Source organism: Archocentrus centrarchus, chromosome 14, assembly GCF_007364275.1.
Source record: "Archocentrus centrarchus isolate MPI-CPG fArcCen1 chromosome 14, fArcCen1, whole genome shotgun sequence".
Lineage (NCBI taxonomy): Eukaryota > Metazoa > Chordata > Actinopteri > Cichliformes > Cichlidae > Archocentrus > Archocentrus centrarchus.
The window spans coordinates 16116617-16139985 of record NC_044359.1 but is presented as its reverse complement, the minus strand read 5'-3'; the positions used below and the strand labels follow the sequence as shown (position 1 = coordinate 16139985).

The window sequence follows — 23369 nt, the reverse complement described above, 5'->3', positions numbered from 1 at the left end:
TCTGTCTCTCAGTGCGTGTTTGCCTGCGCTTGTGTATGAAGGTGTGTGGGTGCAAGTGAAGCATAAAACAAGTGTGTTGTACAGCCCATCTCACTAATTAATGAACCACGTCCCACTGAGCACACTGTCCTGCTGCTGCTAGTGAAATGTTTCCATAGACACACTCAGGCTGTAAGGTTACGCTCTGTCACATTCCCTTTGTGGTATGAAAACCACAGTGAATCTTGTCCCTGTTGGTCTGACAGTGTGTTTAACCTGGATATTAAGTAGCAGAAAAAGTTTGTGTAGTTGGCCTCAACTGTGGTGTTATGAACAGAAACAAGTAGCGTAGTTAGCCACGTGTTCAGGCCTCAGTTCTCCTTTTCTTGTGATGTCACTGTAATTGATCAGATGGGTTTAATGCGTCCGAATGGCCTTAAATCTGTTTAAAAACTGTATTTATGCACATTAGGCTTGACTAAATGCGGCCGGGACAAAATGTTGGACTGCTTAAAGAAGTGTTTCTCTCATATAGTGTTTTGTAAGACTTAGAGAAAATCACTTCAAGTATGATTACCCTGTGCTGTCAAGTGAAAGAGAAACTCACTTGGTGAGTGGGAGGGAGCACAGGTTGCAACTTCCTTGCAACCTGTACCACAGGGTTCACAGGAAATGCTCACAGTAATCCAGAGTGGCTCACGTTAAAACGAACGTTTAAGACGAACGTTTAAAAAGCCTTCAGTAGCACTGTCGTCACTGCTCCCGAGAGCAGGGTTTCCCTGGGTCTAATCTCAGGGAGCAGCTGGGCCCACGGTGACTGATAAGAGCCCAGCTGGATGGGTGTGGGCTCAGCATGGTTGGAGTCTCTGTTATCCTTGTGATGACATTGTCACTGACATTTACAAAAACTTTGATCTCTGCTTCTAGTTGTTGGCCTGAGGCTACTGACCTTAATGAGGCCCTTCACCAGGCCAAAATTCTGATATGGATTTTCAAGCTTGTCATTTACACTCTAACGTTAATGATTGGGGAAAATGAAAGATGTAGCATCTTATTGACGGTTATCTCAGATTATTTTTTTCTGCTTTGAAATTTAACATGAAAGCATAATGGAAAATATGTGCCTGGGTTTGGTTTTGTGGTGTGCTTTAAATATGCTGGTGTAAACCCTCCAATGTGCTGTTCACTTTTACTAGTCTGTACACAGGAAGTTTGACTCTTTTTGTCATGAAAGTCAAGGTTTGAAGGCCTGTGTGTCAGAGATTAAAGAATTAAGTGTAACTGGCTTTCTTCCAAGGCTGTCTTTGGTATTGTATATTATAATTTCCTGCCTCACTGGCCTGCTTTGTTTCGTCTTTTCGAGGTTGAATTTGGGGCATGTTGCAACATTGGTCACAACTTTCACATCATGAAAAGGCTCGTTGCTTGATTGTGAGGTGCATTTTTGCAACCTGTAAATGGATAAACTTGTGCTTTTTTGCAATCACTGGGTTTGATGGGAGATTCAAGAGTCTTGATCTGGAGTTGGAAGCCGAACAATCTTTGTTCTTCACTGATGCATTTAGCTGTAAGAATTGCTGGCATTCCCCGAAAGAGCCACGGCTGCATTCATGACTGTAATCTCTCTTTTTTGTTTTAAAAAAGGTGAGGGTTTGCAGGTTCATTCATATGTGTAGGTGAAAGGTAAGCAACGGGTTTACAGCCTTGAAATAATTTAGCTACTTATTCTCTATTGTAAAATAATTAAACTCTTTACTTTCAAGCACAGTGGCTGGAGCTATCCCCAAAAGCTGCGAACAGCAACTTCCACTAAGAAGACCAGAGAGCTGGTTTGTTACTGGAAGGATAAATCCAGAGCCAACACGTTTTCTAAATAACTGCTCTAAGCAAACAGAACTAAAGGAAGGTGACTCATAAAGTGTTAAGCCCAATGAGTCATTTGCTTTATGATTAATATTGAAAATGTGAAGGTGGCAGAGACAAAAAAAAAAATAGAGCTTCAAAAAGTGAGGAAAAAGCATCCCCGGCAGTAATGACACCTTTGAGTATTGGAACTGTTGTCTGACAAACCAGAAATACTCAAATCTGCTACTTGACATTTGACACAGCTGTGACATAACAGGGGGGGGGGATCAACAGCCTTTATGTTACTGTTTAACATGTGCTGCTTGTGCCACCTCTCTGATTTGACATAGAGGTCAACACTTCCACATACAGCTGCTTTCAGAGGTTATATATGAGCTGAGAACTGCGTTCTTACTTGCAGACATGTAGGAAGGGTCTACGGAGGCAAGGCAGTTCACAGGATTATAAAGGGACAAAGATCTACCGTGCACACATTTTTTCTGAAGGGAGTTGTATGCGTTTAATGCTTGTTCAGCCTGTAGGTGAGTGATGCCAGAGAAAGTTCTGTTATCAGTCACACAAGGTCACCTGGTCCCTTGACATATCAGTTAATAAGTTATGTTCTCATGGTTCAAATTGACAAAGATAATTTTTTTTTTTTTTTTTTTTTTTTAAAAAGGAAAAAAAATTACGAAGCTGATTTTCTTTAATGTTTTCATATTAGATTATTTTTAAGATTGAGATTGCTGTATTATTCTGATGTGTACTTTTGAACCAAAAGGCCCACATTAATCATTAACACCTTTGTCAACACAGGATATTTAACGTTATTGCTTCCAGTCCTGATTAACTTTGAAAAGATTGTCTGTGTGTACATCTGAATAGTAAAGTGTATACACACACAGGAGACCAGGAGCGTGTGCTTTTGTGTGTGTGTGTGTATGTTTACCTAGTCTTTCAATACCAGCAGTACTGTATGTGTGTAGACTGATACACAGGACATAGCCCCCCCCCCCCCTTTTTTTTTTTTTGTCTAGCAGCAGCCTCAGATAGTTAGTGAAAGCAGATTGATGTATGGGGAAAGAGAGTCAGGCAGGGATGCCAGACACATTTTATATTTACAGCATACTAGACAAAGTGAGGAGGACAGAGTGGGTTTATCACACACGTGTTGCATGAAGAAGACTAAAAACCATGTGTAAGACTCAAATCACACTCAGGAAAATGGATATAAAAGCAAAATGCTGATAGTAGACTGTGGATGATTGATTTAAAAGGCATAAAGAAAATAAAAAGTAGAATAAATGCGTTTTCTTTTTATAGCCTCAAGGATTTTAATACTGTAAAGGTTGTCAGCAACTGTTTTGATAATGAATTTTTTTCTCCCAATCAGAATGCAAAGATTTGATTTGCAACAAGCTCATAAATGGTAACTCTGCTGCATTCTTTCATGTTGGTATAGATGGAATATCTTTGAACTACAGCGATGATGGAACAAGACATTTGCTTGTTTGTTTGTTTGTAATAGACCAAATTAATCTGCAGATTAAGTAATTAGTTGCTGCAGCCAAAACGATGTCTCTAATCCTGTTGGAAAAACTCAGCATTAAGTTGTCCGTGTTGGTTGACGTGTGGTTTAAATGGGATGTTTGTAGAATTTGCAAAATACAAATTCACATTGGAACAAATGCTTAAAATGTACATTAAACAGTTTGGTCATTTAGGCCATCTGTGTAAACACTACAAGAACCTGGGTGGGTTGGTGTTCTAGCTCATGGTGAAATGGACAGAGGGCTTTGAACCACGAGGACAGAGAAGAAACAAGTTCTCCAGGTAGAAACCATGGAAACCAGACCCAAACAAAGCCGTAGACAGCTGTTCTCCTCTGGAGTGGAGTTGGGGGAAGTAAAGAGTCACTGGGTTTGAAACAGTGAATCGTTGTTTTCTCATGGGATAGCAGCGGCTACAGTATCAAGTTAACTGCATTTCTGCTCCGTAAGGCGCTGTGGGTGGGTGTCGTCGTTATGCAATAATTTAGATGTTAATGTTGCCAATACAGCATGATATTTCTCCTATTTAACTTTAACATCTGGTGCCTGAATATTCTTTTGAATATTCAGGCACCAGATGCAGCTACTTTAGTTTTGTCATGAGTGAACATCTTAAGAATGCTGTAGGTGGCCCCTGGGCCAGCTGATATCAGTGTGTGTCATCTGCTATGTAACGGATGAGCTGTGTGGGAGTTACAAGTTAAAAGTTTGACAGAAAAAAAACAAATTAAAGCCGCAAGCGGCGTTTTACGGCCCTCGCTGCCTGCGCGACCGCCAAACCCAGCGCGAGCCGCAAGTGAGCCCCCGCGAACCCCCAGCGAGCCACCTACGAGCTCCGCAAATCTCCAGCCAGCCACCGGCGAGCCCCGCAAACCCCACTGCATGCCGCCTGAGAGCCGCTGCTCCTGCAACCTGCGACCTGCCTTCCCTGCGAACAACCTGCCCTGCAAACAGCCTGCAACCCACCTGCGAGCCACCTGAGATCCCCCTTCAAGCTGTCAGAGAGCCACCTGTTCTGCCAAATGTAATCCCCACTGGCAAAAGATGAAAATCTTGGCAAGGATGGACATGATAACACTGTTGAATCTATCTATTTGACTGTCGCGAAGTTGTCTACCTTTTTTCATGCATTTCAGAAAACCTAAATGTGATTCCCACCATCTAATGCTTTTGTTCCATTTGTAGGGGGCACTAGTGCACTTGTTGCTCTGAATCCACAAATCTAAATTAAGTCTTGTCCAGTACATAAGGGAAAGGAAATGGCAAGCAAAGTGCAGAACGAGTGCGTGAGTGATTGCGCAATACGTGTGACAAGGTTGTGGTTTGTCCATAGTGACGTCATGTTGACATTGGGGTGGTGGTCACGGCTGCAGCGTGCAAAAAAGGGCATAGGTCTGATGGACTTTTCTGATCAGGAGTATCTGAAGAACATGTAAAAAAATTTTCATGCATTTCAAAGAAAGTAATGCGGTGGACCTCCATACAAAATTGCAGTTTCTTCTGTAGGGGGCGCTATTGCAGCAATCGCCATTGTTTCTCCACTTATGGATTCAGTGTAGGTGTGTTCATAAATGATTCCATTTTGGGGCAGATCGGGCAAAGCACGTGCGATTGATGGCAGGAAAGAGGACAGAAATTTTTGGTCAAACGAACGCCAAATTCAGGGGCCTCATGTGACAAGCCCGTTGAATTCAATACGAAGTCTTCGATAACTTTGGATGCCCCATGTCTCTAGATAATGCTGAGCCATTTTGGGTTTAGTGGGTCAAATGCCCTAGGAGAAGTTCGCGCAAATACGAGGTGTCCAACAGTGCAAAATTGGCAAAAACAGAATTTCAAGCCAAGCTAGCGGATTTCCTGTGGGAATGTGGACATGGGTGTCATTGACTTTTTTGATCGTGCTGGGGTAAAGAATGTTTGTCTGGAATTGCATGCATGTCTGAGAAAGTAAATTGTTGGCTCCCCATATAAACGCAACGCACATTTGCGGTGTGGTGGCGCGTGTGGCGTGCAAAATTGGGCATAGGTCTGATTGCCTTTTCTGACCAGGAGGATCTGAGGATTGTGTACAAAAATTTTCATGCATACCAGAGAAACTAATTTTGTGGACCCCCATACAAATTTTCATTTTGTTCTGTAGGGGGCGCTATGGCATCAATCGACGTGGTTTCTGCACTTATGGATTCAGTGTAGGTGTGTTCATAAATGATTCCATTTTGGGGCAGATCGGGCAAAGCATGTGCGATTGATGGCAGGAAAGAGGACCGGAATTATTGGTCAAACGAAGGCCAACTTCAGGGGCCTAGTGTGACAAGACAATTGAAATGAATACGAAGCCTTCGATAACTTTAGATGCCCTATGTCTCTAAATGATGCTGAGCCATTTTGGTGTTTGTGGGTCAAATGCTGTAGGAGAAGTTCGCGCAAATACAAGGTGAGCGAAATTGCTGACTCGGCAAAAGCCAAATTTCAAGTGAACCTGGTGGATTTCCTGTGGGTCATGCAGGGGTGCCTCAAGAGGATTTTTTGTTTGTCCTGACATGATCTATGTGTGACGAGAATTTCATGAATCTAGGGCAAACTTGAATTTGGCCTCTCCCATAGGGGCCCGAAAAATGAAATTTCCAGGGGGCGCAGTGTAGCCGTGTTTTTGAGTTAGTTTGTGGCAACATTAAAATACGTAATTTTTCGCCAGACCTGACCACCATGCAAAAAATGGTGACTTTTCGCGCATGTTCAGGGGGTCAAAATTGGGTTCAAAGAGAGAGAAAGTATAATAATAATAAAGAAAAATAATAATAAAGAATAATGGAGAATTCGAGCAAAAACAATTAGGCGTTTTCCCAGTCACCCCGACGCATACCTTTTCGGAAACGTCTCGACCTGACCCACGTCCCTATGAGGTCGGGGGTCACTGGCGACCGCGTCCCATGCGACCGTGGGGATTTTAACGCATTTTGGGGTATGTGGCATAGTGAATCCAATAGGCTCCTCGCCGAGACTTCGTCGGCTCGGGCCTAATGATACAAAAAACATGATCTCTCCCATCTATTCTTACTGTACAATCCCTGTTGTATGGGAGGATGATTTATGGGATGATTTGTTACCTTCAAGTGCAAAACCTTTTCAATTTTGAATTGGCTGCAACCAGCACACTAGTTTATTTCCTTGTTTCGTTATCTGCACTTGTATACCAAAACCTGCACAGCTAGCCACATACGCCTGTGCGCTAACATGGTGTTAGTTTGCAGAAATTGTAGGGTGTCTCTTGTGTGATGCAATGTTTGTTCCTTTTGGTGGAATGTATACAGATGGTAAGGTGCGTATATAAACACAAACATAAGTGTTTATATAGCATGCTTGAGGATCCTAATTGACGTAATGCATTCCTCGGTCCACACAGAAAGGGACCACCTAACTGCAGGAGTCTCACTTCTGTCTGTCTACCCATTCTGTCTACCCCCAACCAGCTGAAGGCCAGAGGCGCATTCCTCAGCCTGGCTCCCACTGAGATGTAAAGGTGTGTGTGTGTGTGTGTGTGTGCCCGTGCACGCATGCATGTATGAGAGGGACAGAAGGCCCTTTTGAGTAGAGTCTGAGGGATGTAGGATTTTTAAGACTACTGCAGATATCTGGTGATTTTAAAAAACTAATACTTCAAAATATCATCCAATATTCCTTTTTCTTTTCTTTCAGACATGAAAAATAAACACATTTCCCTAACATTTGTTATGTTTAGTTAGTTGTTTACTCAGTTCCACTCTGGCTGACTCTGCTCGGTTGTTGTTTGTGGTGTTCAAAACCCACGTGTTGCCAAAAGGGAAGTTGCTGGTGGACAGACTGGCCTGCTCAGTTGGGCTCTGCTGTTGAAGCTGCACTGACAGATTCATGTTTGAGAACATGCAACAGAAGCTTCAATTTAAGTGTGACAAAAAGTTGATAGCACCAGTGACCGTAGTAATCGACCACTTTTTGATATGATAGAAAGATGCTCGTCCTTTTTCAGATATAAGGCAGCTATCATTCGGTTGGTCTGCAAACCTGCGACGTAATCATCAAGAGGAGGAAAAATATGTGGGGAGATGCAGAGATTCCAGAAGTCGAGTTACCTTGTACTTAATATGGAAGCCAGGTTTTGACAAAGAAGAATTTTTGAAGATGATATATCTTGTTTCTAAACGCGTACAGGCGTGCAATGAGTCATCGTTATAAAGAAGTTTAAAACCTTTTAATAAAATGTGCTGCGCTAAACTGGAGGTAACGTTTTTCTATAACTGAAAGTTTAGGGATGCATTTTTTTTTCTTGTAGCGCACACAGACCTGTAGTCGCAATGGCTGGCTTGTCAAAACATGCACCTCTTCTAAAATCTGACCCCAGATGATGACTTTGTTGATGCTGACGCAGCGCTTCTGCAGAGAACTGCGATGTTAGCAGAGCAATTGCAAGAGTTTGACGTCTGCATTCACTGTTGAGGCTTGTTAACAGACTGAGTGATGGTTTGATGGCAAGAGCCTGCGTCCTGTTGACTCACACTTTAGGTTGATCTCTTAGGGGAGGTTTAACTTCTCCAGAGGTCTCTTTGACAAATGCACGTAATCCAAGGAGTACTGCGATGAGGATATGCTGCTGTGAACCTCATCTGTTTGTTCAGATGTTTTCCCACAGCCTCTGTAAAGCATGGAGGCATCAGACTCCATCGGGCCTGATTTAGTCTGTTTCTGCAGGTCATTGGACAGATGTGGACCACAAAATGGTCCAGATCTCATCAGGATGTATCATAACAGAGGCAGATATATATTTTTTTCTCATTCATTCATCAGCTTTCACTCTCGTGAGCTTATTCAGACAACATGCTACATTGTGTATTTAACCCAATATTGAAAGCCATCACTTCCTGAATATTAGATTTTTTTTGCAACAAAGAGATTGACCTGACCTGTTTTGTTTTACACAGTGGTGTAGCACATGCCCCTGCCTTTGGCTCTTTGCTATTGACTCCACTTTGTCTTGGGTTGTCTCCAGTTGAATGCTTACAATCACTGGACTGAAGACTTGTGATTGCAGCAATGTATCAAAAAATTCTGCCTTATACAAAAGAATGAGCATCACGTGTTTGTTGCTGCTTGAGTCACTTGGCAATTTGAATGTTTTGTTGCCTTATTTTCTTCTGTTTACCACTCAGAACTACAAGAAAGTCTTTTTCTGTGTGTGTGTGTCCTGGTTTGGCTACAATGGCGTTGTCTTTTTTTTTTTTTTTTTGGTTCCTCTTTTTTGGTCTCCTCTTCACTTGCTCAGGGAGGGTGTGGAGCTTCCTTTCCTGTTTTTCCTGTAAACATTAGTCAGCATTTTAATTGCTGTCGTGGATCTTGAAGTTCCGTCTTCCTTTTGCTAGAACTGGGGCAATAAAGTCCAGCACAGAGACAATATTTTCTTTGGGGCAAATTGTAAGTTTAGCAATTTGAGACTCTTGGGGCCACATTTATTAAGCAGGACAAATCACCGTGATTCCTCGATGCACCGATGGGAGTGGAAAGGTCTGTGCTAATTTATAAACAGCCAGTTCATTAAAAAAATGTTAATGCAATCTACCAAGCTTGTCAAAAGTGAGCAGACCCAAGGAGATAGTAAGATAATATAGTGTAAGCTCAGGTTTAATTCAAATCAGTCAGAGGAGAATCAATATATATATATTTTTTGATATAAGGAACGTTCCTGTTAGAAACTGCTGGGGATCATCTCATGTCTGGATAAGACTGACAGCTCAGATGCAGCACTTAGCCAAAGGAGGGATTACAAACTATTCCGCTGTATAAATGTGTGTGTAAAAGCAGACATGTATGACATGCAGGAAAGGAAGTAGACACCTTATTTACTATCAGATCCTGAGTCTGTTAATGAAGTGATGGTTACTCTGCCACGTGCCTAGTCTCAGACATTGTTCTTCTCATTGGGCAATTTAAGGACCGAGCCAAAGTTTTTAGCACTTTGCTCCCAGCTTTCTATCTGTGCCAATTATGCACTCATTCTGATATCACCACCTCCTGACATTCCAAATAAATTACTGTTCTTACAGGAAACTATCACAGTCACATCAGGTGCTACGTCCTGACACTGCTCCTCCTTTAGTTGTTCTCTAACAGTAGATTTTCAGAGCCAAAAGAGAATTTTGAACTGTGAGTGAATCTGACCTCTAGTTTTAACTGTGGTCATTGTCTGTATTTATTTATTTCCTGTTATATGGGCCATAACAAAATAAATGTTGGAAATAGCCCCCTGCACTGCACTTTTCTATATAACTGATAAAAATTGCTCCCTCGGGTTGGTTAATTTTGCTTTGAGAGTCTTCCAACCCCTGAAAAAAAGAGGGATTAAAATGAAAGAATCCATAAAAAAGGCCATTACTCATGCGTGTTAAATTTAATGTTGCTCTTTTTCTCTCTTTCTTAGGCCAGGAACAAAGAGACGGGAGCGCTGGCTGCAGCCAAAGTGATCGAGACAAAATGTGAGGAAGAGTTGGAAGATTACATGGTTGAGATTGACATCTTGGCTAAATGTGATCACCGCTACATTGTCAAGCTGCTTGACGCATTCTACCATGACAACAAGCTCTGGGTAGGTACAGTAATGCTGGAGTCTGGTTAAGCAAATCAGACTCAGGAATAAACCACTGACTTGCCTCCCTCCTCACAGGTTAGCCTGTGGTTAACCACAAAGACTGTGATACACTGTTTATATGTTTTAACATTTCTGTAATTAAATAAATTGGATTATTTTTAATGAATTTAGGCTGGAAATGTGAATATTGCCTTTTTTTCCGCCTTTTTTTTCTTCCCATTGCAACTGTCCAGCGCTTGCACAGTTTGTGTTCAGGGATGTAATTTTATCAGATTAAAGGAACCTCACAAAATATTTTTCTGTCCATCCACCAAGTTTTCATTGTAACCGTCCCCGACACACAAACCTCAACGGTCAGTGGGGAAAAAAAAAAACAAATACTGTGCATGGCTCATGGGATGTTCTGTTTCACTCTGTGACAACTGTTTTTATTGCAACAGTTTTATCTTGAGTATATTTCTCCCCCACATTCAAGCTCTGTTGGAAAAATAAAAAGAGTGTATTACCTAAATTGGAATGATCGAAGTAGTGACATAATGCATCAGAAATGACCCCATCCTCACCCTGTCACTGCAAGAATGAGAATTAATTTGAGCTATTTTTTTTCTGCTCTTGAACTATTTTTTTCTTTCTTCACACACACTGGGTCAAGTGTAAACTTTTCAACTCCCTCTGTAATCTCCCACTCTGTCTGGCCAAGACTAATAGTGACCTCATCCCGGGGCACGATCTTAAATATCTGAAGAATTACATGGCAGTTTTTGTCTATTATTGCTGTTACTGTAAGTGCAAAATGTAGAAGTTTAGTTTGAGCATGTTTGTGTCTCCTCTGTTGTCAGTTATTTGAGCAGTTGTTAAGCACAGCATTGACAGAAATCCTTAAGATTTCTGTCCTGGTTGATTCAGTTGTCATGATGCAAGTGCAGTTTGATACTTGTTGAACTGCTTGTTAATCAAAACTTCAGCAGAGGTGTAACTGGTCCATTAGTTCACAACAAAGCCAAACTCTTGTTGTTTTTAATAAAGAATTCACTTACTAACAATTGCAAACTCAGTCAAATGTATGCTTCTCAAATAGTAAGTAGTTCTCCACCATGAACTGTATGGATGTAGCAACTGTTGTCACCCACAGGTGACAAAAACAGGCTTCAAACAAAATTAACGTAGTGGAGAATGAAGTGTACACTGAACAAATCACCCATAAGTGGCCACACCTGAAATTACCCATAACTTTAAGCATTTAGAGTTAGGCTACATAAATTTCACCTTTTGTACCAAGCTGTAAACACGTTATTCTGCTGTAAAGTTGAGCATGTTGTTGTGGGAGTTTGTGCCATGACTTTTGGCACATCGTCACTGTGGCTTAATTTTTCACTTGAGGTTGCTGCTTGTTTCCCATAAAACAGCATATTATTGTGCTAAGGCTGCTTCCTCTTGTTCTTTAATTCCTTTGCAAAACTTAAATTCTTCTCCAAAAATTTTGACAGTTAACTACAGCTGTGATCAGAAGAAATGTTTTGGATTAACACTGAAGTTGGCCCTTGCTTTAGTGTGAAGGCCGTGCTTTCCTAAGACAGTTTCCAGTTAATGACATTTAAAGGCTTTTAACATAAAGCACAGAGCTAATATTCAGTTTTTACTAGCAGGTGCTTAATATCTTGGATGGATAGAAGAGAGTAAATGGTAAACTATTAAGAGGTTTTTAGTGAGATGAAACTGCTTAGTTGTATACGTGCTTGAAATAAGTGATGAATGTCTTATTTAGAAGTTGATCTAAAGACTACTAAATTAAGTTTCAAATCATGAACAAAACTCTAAGAATACTTAATATTCTTGAGTGCTAAATAACTATAACACACCTGGAACCTCACAGACTATTAGATATGACCTGGGGTTTACCCCCCACAAACACACAGCTGTGTCCCAGCATCCAAGCTTTGTGTGAGCACGTCTGTGAGGACAGTAACTGTATTTTGTTTTGTTTTTTTTCTTTTTAGTATGAACATTGCCTATAGTCAAAGTTGGACCCTGTGTGACTGTTAGTTTATAGTGATAACTTAAATGTAGAAACTTTTCTTTCTGCTACATTCAGGCCACATGTTTCCTGTGTGTGGTTTTTTTTTTTTTTTTTTTTTTTTTTTGGTGGCTTCAGAGTAACTTTTTTTTTTTTTTTTTTTCTCTGAGCCGTTTCCAGGTACTAATGTGTCTCTTCCTTTAGCTCTTACATACTATATATGTCACAGGGTTATAATTGTTTTGGATTTTACATTATCGTTTAGTTTCAGTTAGTTTTTACTTTTTTTTTTCTCTAATTCAGTTAGTTTCAATTAGTTTTCAGAGTGGTTTTGCTCGTTTTTTAGTTTTTATTTTAGGTTTATTGCTTAGTTTTAGTTTAGTTTCGTTAGTTTCAGTATTAGTTTTAGTATTTTCATACTTTGTCAGGTGCAAGATTCAATGCGCAAAAGTGACTATTGTGTAATAAAAACTCAACAAAAGATACCATAAAGAAATATATTCAACAACCAACAGTTCACAAGACAGAAGCACTACATGCTAAATGTGTAATAATTAGGACACATATGAACATCAACAGGGAGAAACAAAGAAAAACATGAACTCCCAAACTCAATAAATTCTACAATAAACTCCAGTGTCAGTGCAGTAGATTAACAACACCTACATGTGGTGTTTGACAAAAACAAACTCTTTGAAGGAGTCAGAGCTCAAATCCAGCTGCATCCTGATGTTCTCCACCACCCGAAGCTGCTTCTGTTTTGGAGCTAGCTTGGTTAGATGCTCGCTGATTAGACTTGCAGGGTCTTTGCAGCCTCTGTACACAACCTACGGAAGTGTCCGACCTCATGTCCGCATTTATGCTTGTGTAGCTGTGTGTATTGTGTGTGTTAATAACCTTGTGGTCGTGTGCTGCGGTGCCAGCTGGGACTTTTTTTGGTCCTCGCTCTTTGTGCTCAGTTTTTTGGCTGCAAACATATTTGTCCCTCTTTTTTTTTTCACTTTCTTCATTTCCTCACATCCATTCCGACAGCAGTCTCCCTCCAGGAATTTGCTGACATTTGTGAGGCCTTATACTGATGCTTTGATTATTATTCCTGATTGTTATTCTTTCACTGATAAAGTAGACGGAAACGCACAAGAACTGAACAGGTTAATCACAGCGTTGCGGCAGCGTGGACCTGCTCTGAACCCGATCGGTTCAGAGCGACTCTGCCGCTTTCTCGTGCACAGGCACGCACACAGCTGCCCGACGGCGCTCCCAGCTTAAACTCGGAGAGCGGAAAAATTACCAATCCACAATAATTTCAGTTAGTTTTAGTTAGTATTTTAAACTCACAATACAGTTTTAGTTTATCGTTTTTTCCTTTTAATTGTAGTTTTTATTTATTTCAGTTAATGACAATGTTTTTTCAATTTCAGTTTTCGTTATTTCGTTCGTTTTCGTTAACTATAATAACCCTGATATGTCATAAAAATATTTAAATCCAAAATTTTTTCTTAATTTTATGCCCTATGTAGAAAATTGGCCCTAATCTGACATTGTCTGTAATCATTGTAGAACTCTACAGGTATCAGTAATCATTCTTAACAACACCACAATGAGGAAAATGCTCTGCACCTCTTTGTTATAAGTGCATGTGAAAAGCTCAATATCTCAACAATTAGCCCAGCGGTTGGTGGTCAGGCCTTGGTAACCTCCAGTTGGGTAGACTGGGCATTCCAGTGGCAACCCACCCGTTCTGCTTTCTGTGGAATGCAAGAAGAGTAGAAAAAGGAGAGAAAGAAGACAGCGAGAGAAAGGCTGTTTGTTCCACTTCAGAAATAATCTGGTCTGGAGGTTAGTGAGGCAGCCTGGCCCACAGCGTGAGAAAAAGGGAGCCTTTAACGTGACTGCTGATGTCAGCACTGAGAAGAACAAACAGGGAGAGGCAAAGAGGAAGGAGAAGAGAGGAGTTAAATAGATGGATAACAGCGAAGTAAACACAGAACACCTCATATCATTTATTATATAATAAGTCAGTAAGAAAAGTACATTCTCACTTAGTACTAGTCATAGTTAGCTGGGCAGATTTTTTTTTCTGAGAGAGATCTCCTTAAACTCCCTAACACTACAAATTTGGGCAAAATCTGGGCTACTTATGGTACATAAAACTCTATTATGGCACTGGGTCAAATGTGGCCAAAAAAGTCATGAGGTAGGCTTAAATTGGTTAAGTTGGCTGTGTTGTTTGGGTGGACCGAACGCAGGCTAAATGCCTCTACACTCCTGAAATTTGGCCTATTAAGGTGGACTTGAGGCAGTCGGGATCATCCAGAGTCCGTGGGCCAAGTAAATATGGGCCACATTTGTACAGATTCATTAATGCTATCTGGATATTTATCCAGCGGAAATGGTTACAATCCATGTCTGGATTATTTTGAATTCACATTTTTATATATTGGTGCCTCTATGCCATAATTATACTTGCCTGTAAAAGTATCTAAACATGTGATCAGTGAGAATGAGTGAGAACCTTTTTAAGGGCATGGTAAGGGTCTTTATCTGTTGCAGCCAGACAGCAGGCGCTAAGTCATCACTAGCTGAAATTTTTATGTGCCTGCACTCAGTGTATTATTCTAGTCAAGAGCTGTAGTTTGACAAAGAAGAGTCTCTAAAGTTTTACACACTGCAATCTTTTTTTTTTGTTGTTAGAATCTGTCATGTTTGCTATTGAGGTCTACATAATGGAACCATCTGTTCTCTAATATATTTTGATGACACTGGAAAGCCTCAGTGAGAGTTACTTTTTGTTTTGTTTTTTTGTCACCACCTTCTATAAATTTTCAAAGGTTTAGTTATCCATGATTGTGAAGCTTTTTTTTTTTGGCTCTCAAATAGCCTTTTACTTTTCCTTTGGCATATGATAAAATGAGGTGAGAAATTACTGTGAAAGTGGTGAACAGGAGGAACAGTGCAGTGTCAGCTATTGTAAGCCTGCTCCATTTATTTTAAAGCTTTTAAGGGTTTGTAGACTTTGTCAAGTTCATCCAGCTGTACCCAGAAGAAAAAGACTCATAAATTGTCCTAATGCTTTGTAAGACTTTGGATGATGGGGAAAAAAAAAAGTCACCCCTTTTGAGTTTTATTTCACATTTTACTCTAAAATACACTGGCTTGATTTTTGGTTGTGTTTAATATTAGTTTCCTATTATTAGTTCTCCTGTGCGTCTGAGTCAGAGAAAGCGTGAGCGTACATGTGTGTTCAGCCCACAGTGGTTATGCATGCAGCTTGACCAGTTGGAGCGCATTCTTCACCCGCAGCACCACACGCCATCCAAGATTCTTTCAGGCAGGGAGAACAAATCTTTGCTGCAGAGACACTGACTACACAAACCAGCCAAGTAATGTACAGCTGTTTAGTTTGGCCAGTGCCTCGTGCTACTACTGAGGTGCAGTCTGATTAAATTAGAGCGGTTTTCAAGCAGAAGTGAAATTAAAAAAAAAAAAAAAAGAGCAGTGTTTAGCAACAACAAAAATGTGGTTTGTTGTAATAGGTGTGATTACCCACCCAATCTGTCAAGAAAATACATTTACATTATTTTCAGAATATATAAGCTGGTAATGTCAATGGAAAGGTCACATCAGCTGTTGCCAAAAAACAGTACACATTTTTAGACACTGCATTCTGTTCTTATTTAGGTTTTACAGGTCGTAATGGTACAAAGATATCAACAGGAAGTGTTCATTTTTCAAGTGTGTGAAATCTTATTTTCTTAATAAGCTTCTTAATTTAAGAATAAAATGCTAAACCTGACCTACATTATATTTCTGTTCCTTCTTTGTTGCTCAGATATTAGAATCTTAAAACAAGTTTTTAACTACTTTAAAACGGCTTAAATCTTCAAGCTAGCGCAAAGGTATAAAAGCTGGAAGCGTGCGTCATGCAGTGTCTTTCAGTGATTCACTGATATGAATATGACATGAAACAAATTTTTAAACTGACCAAACAAAATGGAAGATCAAGATAAAACACGACAGAAACTAAACTAATGAAGTTTGTCGATCTATACGACACAGAAGAGCATTGTTCCATCTGGTGTTGAATGCCAAGAATGGCAATCCTGATGTTCTGGTTCTCTGAAGTGTGTGTGCGTGTGTGTGTGTGTGTGCGTGCGTGTATGTTCATGTGAGCACAGAGATATGAATACTTTGTCAGATATGCACATTGCGGTTTCACCATTTTGTATTTGTCATTCATTGTTTGGCTTTGGACTGAAACTCCACGCCTTGTCCAGCGCGCCTGCCTGATGCTTTGACAGTGTTGTCATAACAAGAGAGACTGAATAAAAATGAGATCACACGACAGGAATGCTTAATAGCACCTGGAAAAAAGGTGTATTTGATATAAAGAGACACAGGAACATGGAAGATGATGGTTGTAATTTGCTGTTGGCTAACAAGACTCCATTTAGGAAATGTCTTCTTAGTTTTTCTTTGTTTTTTTTCCCCTCTGTCTGCCTTTGCTTTTATTTCACTGCTGAACTGATATTATGTGTTTGGAAGTCTGTCCCAGGAGCTGTGTGTAGTTGGCGCGTTAAGCCTGAATCTGGTTGTCTGCTTGGAATGTGTGTAGCAGAGTGTGTTTGGCTGATATAGTGTAGGTAGAACTCTACAGGTAGTGATGACATAATTTAATGGGATATAAATATGATATAAATTTAGATTTTATGAGCCACTGAAAATGCTTCTGCTTAAAGTATAATAATGTTTCTGCTATGGAACAAAAAACAAAACAAAACCTTAAAATCTGAGTCCGAACAGACTGTCAGAATGTTTTGCAGCTGTAAGCTTTATTACTTATGGGTTAAATTTAACATGACTTTCTCTTTTCTCTCCCCCAGATTATGATTGAGTTCTGCCCTGGAGGAGCTGTGGATGCTGCAATGCTAGGTAGGCCCTTCTCTTTATTTCTATTTAAAAACACTCCATCTTTCCACTCTACCACAAGAGTTGGCTTCCACTCCTGAGGGAGTGTTGTGGCTACACCTGACCCTTCAGTACTGATGATTGGGACATGTAGAGATGTGATTTTAAAAAAAGTCAAAGTAGTTTTTTGCGTCCAAGAATAACCTGAAAAACAGCATACTACAGCTTCATTAATCTGGCCTTGAATCAGTCAGACACAGTGGCGTTCTCCTGTGTGGGAAATCCCCCGGGTGTTTTACTGAGTAATCCACATCCTCATAACTGCCTGTACCCCATCTGCAGCTAACCAAACACAGAGATGAAACGAAGTCCACAGGGCAGGATTATCTTGCATGTGTGAAGGTTTTTCTAATCTGGGATTACCTATCGGGCGATACTATCTGATCTGCTATGATGTGTTTAGTGTTTTTTTTTTTTTTTCTCCTGGAGTTCACACAGCAACTCAGTATTCCTTATTTTGCCATGATTGTATGCAGACCAAATATGGCATGTCCCATCTCTTTGTGGCTTTTGAACCCAGCTCATCTTCTCAACTCTCACTTTCACTGCTCTTGCTCTAACCTCTCCTCGTCTCCTGCCTTTATCAGACTTGGATCGGGGGCTGACAGAGCCACAGATTAAGGTGGTTTGTCGCCAGATGCTGGAGGCTCTGGTCTACCTCCATGGAAAAAAGATCATCCACAGAGACCTGAAGGCTGGTAACATTCTTCTTATGCAGGATGGTGACATTAAACTGGGTAAGTATTTAGTTTTAGATGTTGTGGTGTTCAAATTTATTTATTTATTTTTTAATTTCTAGCATATCTAGAGATGAGTGCGTTGTATCATTTTTCATTATAGAGGCTTCATGGTGTCCCAAGTGCCATTTTCATGCACCCATATTTGTATGTACACAGTCAGGAAAGCCCTCATTTTAAATGAACTTTGACAGCATTATTAATTCACTTGTATTTGTGCAGAAAAAATGGCAGTTTTTTTTTTTTTGTTACATTTGAGGGTGGGGCTAATTCCCAGATAGACCTGACATTCTCATTGCACACTGAAGATTATTTCTGGGGTCCTGTTTAATCTTGAGGTTCATTGTGTCTTTAGCATAAATGCTTGCCACACATAACGTACACAGTACGTTATGTGTGGCAAGGAGATCCTGACTCCTCCTGTGCTGCTGTCAGAAGATCACAAGCAAGCACATGGTGGGAAAACTGCATTCTGAGAACATTGCATATTTTTTGAAGCATTCTCCACATTCTTCACATTGCATGACTGAAGTTGTGGATCCAACTAAAAGGCTAGTATGTTTTTGGATCCAAGTGCAGTGTACTTGATGTGCTTTATGTAAGTGCCAGGTAAGCAAGTGGAGAATTTTCTCAATGGTTGCATGCGGATCCTCAGATACAGAACTTAAAATAAGTCTTTGGTGTATGAAGCTTTCCCCTCTTTACTCTGATTAACTTTCTGTCAATTTTGTTGCTGAGTTATGGAGAGTAAACAGAAAATACAGTGTAGAGAGTAACTAAGAGCTGTGTATGAGCTTCACATGGACATGCTGATTCTTTGTGGAACTGGTTATACTTTTGGATCCAAATAAACTGACACAAATAGTTTATTGACCCATGTTTCTTTTTTTTTTTTTTTTTTTTTTGTTATTTCAGATGACACATTTTTGTCAAAAACTCTGCTCAATAAGCTGCATGCTAAAAATCTTTCCTGCTTACATTCTTTTTCAGCCCCACCACAGTTGCATATAATCACTGGGAGTTGCCTCTGTAAACTCATTATGTCCTGTCATGACATGGACTCATTTACAGTCTCCAAACTTATCTAACTACATGTTAATTCAAACAAGACAGCAATTAACTGTCCTTGACGTCAGCTAAAATGCCTACACTGATCTTTGACGGTCGTGCAGTTCTTGGTGCATGTTTACAAGTCTTTAATGACTTTTATAAACTTTTATGTACAGCAGTTGTAACCTGTGCCAAGAGTTACAGTGTGCACGTCAGTTCACAATGTTTAATGACAGCACAAAAAAAATATGGTCCTTGTTCCTGTTGCTTTAACTAGGTAACAATCATACACAAAGAGAAAGGCAACACCACAGTAGTGAATCATACTCATTCAGCAGAATTATGAAGCCTCCTTGCAGTTGTCAGGATGGAAACATTATTTTTAGTCTGATGTGCTAATAACATGGTAATGCATCCATCATCAGTTCACAAGAATTGCTACTTCACCTACAGTATTTGTTCAGAATTGAAACCGGTGAAAGAATGATCACCTAATGGGTCTTCACCCAAATTATTCTCAAGGTCAAGCTCACAGTTGTTCTCAGTGGATTTTAATTCTCAGTTATGCAACACAATGACAAGAAAACGTATCACTTTCTTACTGTATGTAACACATTATGATAAACCTGTGAACCGTGATCGCTCGTGAGTCGTGACATTCTGGTTTTCCTTCTCCCATCCCATTCTCATCAAGGCAGTATATCAGGAAAGCCACGAGACGTCTCTTTAAATTAGGGTTAGACCCTGTGGTAGGTAATGTACAAATATTTGAGTGCTTTTTTTTTTTTTTTTTTTTTTTTTTCCACAACATGGGGTCAAGTCTTATTCAATGTAAAATAAAAGCACTAGTTAATTTAAATATCTCTGAGATGTATAAATCCTTGCTGCAAAAGCTTTGACTGCTTCAAGTGATCTGTTTTACAGGGAAGCCAAAGATGTTGAATTGTAGTCTACAAAACCAAAAGTCATTTAAGAACCCATAATAGAACATGCCAGTTTGTAATTGAAGATGTGACCCTGCTGCCTTGTGTGCAGAAACTTGGGGCCACTGCCAAACTCTTCCCTAACGTGGTATACAGGATATTCCTTCTGATGGGAGGAGGAGAGGGAAAAAGAGGAGAGGAGTTTTTGAATTGGCTTCATTCCCTCCTGCTGTGAAATACTGGAGAACATCTTTCAGCTATCACATGACTTTTCTTTTTTGTCTCGGTTTTCATGCAGCTGATTTTGGTGTGTCTGCAAAAAATACCAAAACCTTACAAAGAAGAGATTCTTTCATTGGAACACCATACTGGTAAGTGTAGCGATTCAATCAATAACATTAAAAAAAACCAAACACACAGAAAAGTTAAAATTGCCAGATGAAAATGTCAGTTTTGCTTAATCCAGTACACTCTAAGCCTTGCAAATCAAAGCCTTTCATTACCTATTATATAAATTATTCTCTGATTTGCAGCACTATCTGTAAATCTGTAATGATAGTTATGCAAAATAATAAACATTTACTTTGGTATAATCCATATACATAAAACCTGTAGACATCAACTATGAGCTTTATAATTGATGGATCAATGCTTTTTGAGAGTAATTTCTGCTCACAGCAGTTTGGTAACACCTGAAAGAAAATGATACTGTGTGTACAATTAACCCAGTATTTATGTTGGTCCTTCATTGCTGTCAAAACAGTGCAGTTCTCTTCCCCTCCATTTCCCATCATTTCACTGGGAAATGATTCCCAGTGAACCTTGTTCCATAGTGTCGTCCCTTATACGAATACGACTGGAAGAAGTTAAACATTTACTAGCACAGGTTATCATTCATCAGCACCATCCCAGCTCAGTTAAATCATAATTGTGCCACCATGGTGCACTGTACTGATCAATTCTAGATCAATTCTGACTACACTGATTAACAAGTAAAAAACAAAACTAAATAAAGTGAACTGCCTCTAAAATTAATTACATCTTGATCATTATTTTGGGTTCTGTTCAGTTTCTTTAATTGTAAATAACCTTTTTTTTTTTTTTTCACACACGGTGAGCTGTATGTTGCATAGTCAACTCGGTAATTATATGTTGAAAGGTTTGGTGCTATAAAGTATTTTTGTCTACTATAATCTGTAATGCTTAACCTTATTTATCTGTCTCAGGATGGCTCCAGAGGTGGTCATGTGTGAGACGATGAAGGATGCGCCGTACGACTACAAGGCTGACATCTGGTCTTTGGGAATCACTCTGATCGAGCTTGCACAGATTGAACCCCCACACCACGAGCTCAACCCCATGAGGGTGCTATTAAAGATAGCAAAGTCTGAGCCTCCAGGCCTGGAGAGGCCACAGAAATGGTGAGGATGCATTAAAAAAAGAATCTGAATTCAGCTGTTGCACATTTGGCCTGCAACTGTCTAGGATAAATATATGCAGGCTGTGAAGAGAAAACAAGAATTTGTTACTCAGAAAGTGGGGCGTTTAAAACCCTCTGCGTGTATAGTATTACTCAATCCATGATTCATAAGCTACAGCATAGAAAATGGCAAGTGGAGCCAACAGGGACTTACTTTCCTCTCTAGATTTCAGCAAGTCGTTTAATTTCAATCTCTTTCAAGTGCTTTGCACACTCGGTATACTGTAATCTGCTGTAGACACTCATGCATCAAATTGTCCTTCCCTTTCTCCACCTGCCATCCTTTTTCCAGCAAAGAGGCTGCGCTTAAATGAGTGCCAACCTATAACTTTTTTCTTACCTTTCTTTTTATGAGTTGAAATGCTCCATAGCAGGAAATTTATTACTGTGAAAGTGAGATTATCAGGTTGGAGATTTGGCATGGGGTTCTGATTCATCGCTCCTGTTGAGACCGCCGTTTTAAACAAAACACAGCTGCGCACAAAGATGATCCAGATCTGTCAGGATCACATATCTGGAAATGTGTTTTCAAGTTATCTTTATGTTGTAACTGTTTCTTCACTCTTTTTTTTTTTTTTTTTGTTCATTGCTGCTGGTTTTGATTAATTCTCTGCTCTTGTATTTTTACTCAAGGTCACAGGCATTCAATGATTTCCTGAGGAAAGCTTTGGATAAAAACCCAGAGGCTCGCCCAACTGCAGCACAACTGTTGGAGGTAGGCTTGATGCAGTGTGTAATTGCATAATAAAGAATATTATAAAGTGCTGCACTTTGACTTAATGATGGAACATCGTCATCTCTGTCTTTATTTTTGCACTGATACATGCACGCACACACGCACACATATCAGTGTAATCTTCTATTTTAAGGCCTGAATGGAGTCATCTGTGCTAGGGGTGGTGTCCCATGGCGGGCACAGGCATGCAGGCGGAAATGAAAAGATGTGCAAGAGTGGATAAAAAATGGAGTTGTTGGCCTAAAAGTGAAACATTAGGTGGGGAAATGTGCAGTAGGCAAAAAAGAATTATAGTAGATAATCCAGAATAGACACCATTATGAAACAACTTTGAGAAGTAACATTTAATTGTGCTCGCAAAATCGAAAACAAGTTGTTGTACTTGGTGTTTCATATTAAAATCTCTTTTTGTTCCCAACAAATCAACCAAAGGTTGATGTTGGTGTGACCGCACAACACCTTTTGGCCATAACTCAAGATTTCCTGTGGTGATCATTACAACATTTTGCACAACTCTAACATTAAATTATCAAGTGATTAAAAATTGTATATCCAAAAGGTCAAAGGTTATCTTTACAGTGGCACTATAATACCCTACAAAAAAGGTTTTTGGACATAATTCATGTCAGGAACTGATGGCCGGATTGTGGCCATATTTCACATTCGTCGGAAAGCCCATTTGATTTCTTTAAAGACTTCTCAACACGTGTATAATATGAGCCCAGGGATGGTTGAAAACTGCAATTTCACTGATTGGAAAAGGTCTGAAGATGAGCTGCTCACAAACTCCAGAATTCAGAGTAAGAAGAATGAGAGAAACTGTGAACAGGGTGTGGATTACAGAACAACAGCGGTGTCTATTAAAATTCAGAGCCACAGTTTCCTGCCTGTATCCCATAGTTGAGGGACTGCCAGCTATTTACATTCCTGCTCTCAGCCAATAGTATGCCAGGATCAACTTGAGCTCACCACTTTTGGCCAATTACAGTTAAGCAAAGATGAAAATCCCAGAGCCAGGCCTGCAGGGAATTCTCCATGTGTTCTCCAGCGGGGCGAGAAAGAGACGGGCGCGGCCCTGTTTTTGGTGCTGTGCTGGAAGTTTGAGATGTTTATCATGTCCGCTGCCTCCTAACAGCTGTAGATATTTGGGGGCGTGGCCACATCAAGGTGGCATATTATGCTGTGTGATGGACTTTGCATCATGTCACTTTACTGGAAGTTACCATCAGTTTGTTACAGGCTTTAGGTCAAACTGTAATTCTGCAATTAACTGAAGCATGTGGATGTGGAAAAATAAAGGTGAATAAAATAAGTCAGACAAATATGTCTGTAGAGTAGGGTAGTCTAAATGAGGAGTATAAAAAGGAATGGAAAAAAAAAACAAGGCTTCATAAAGTTTTTGTCACCAAGCTTTTCACAGGAAACAGGAATTGGTTATAAACATCTCTTTAACCTCTTGCTTTTTGCCATA

At 39.9% G+C, this 23369-nt stretch overlaps 1 protein-coding gene across 1 annotated transcript in view; it reads left to right on the top strand.

The window, feature by feature from the left end:
- stk10 (serine/threonine kinase 10) overlaps nucleotides 1-23369 on the top strand; it is a 39611-nt gene that overhangs the window by 3269 nt on the left and 12973 nt on the right. The window contains exons 2-7 of the mRNA XM_030746517.1: nucleotides 9823-9987; nucleotides 16888-16936; nucleotides 17560-17709; nucleotides 19981-20053; nucleotides 20909-21103; nucleotides 21796-21877. Coding sequence (XP_030602377.1) covers nucleotides 9823-9987; nucleotides 16888-16936; nucleotides 17560-17709; nucleotides 19981-20053; nucleotides 20909-21103; nucleotides 21796-21877 — 714 coding nt within the window. The remainder of the gene's footprint in view (nucleotides 1-9822; nucleotides 9988-16887; nucleotides 16937-17559; nucleotides 17710-19980; nucleotides 20054-20908; nucleotides 21104-21795; nucleotides 21878-23369) is intronic.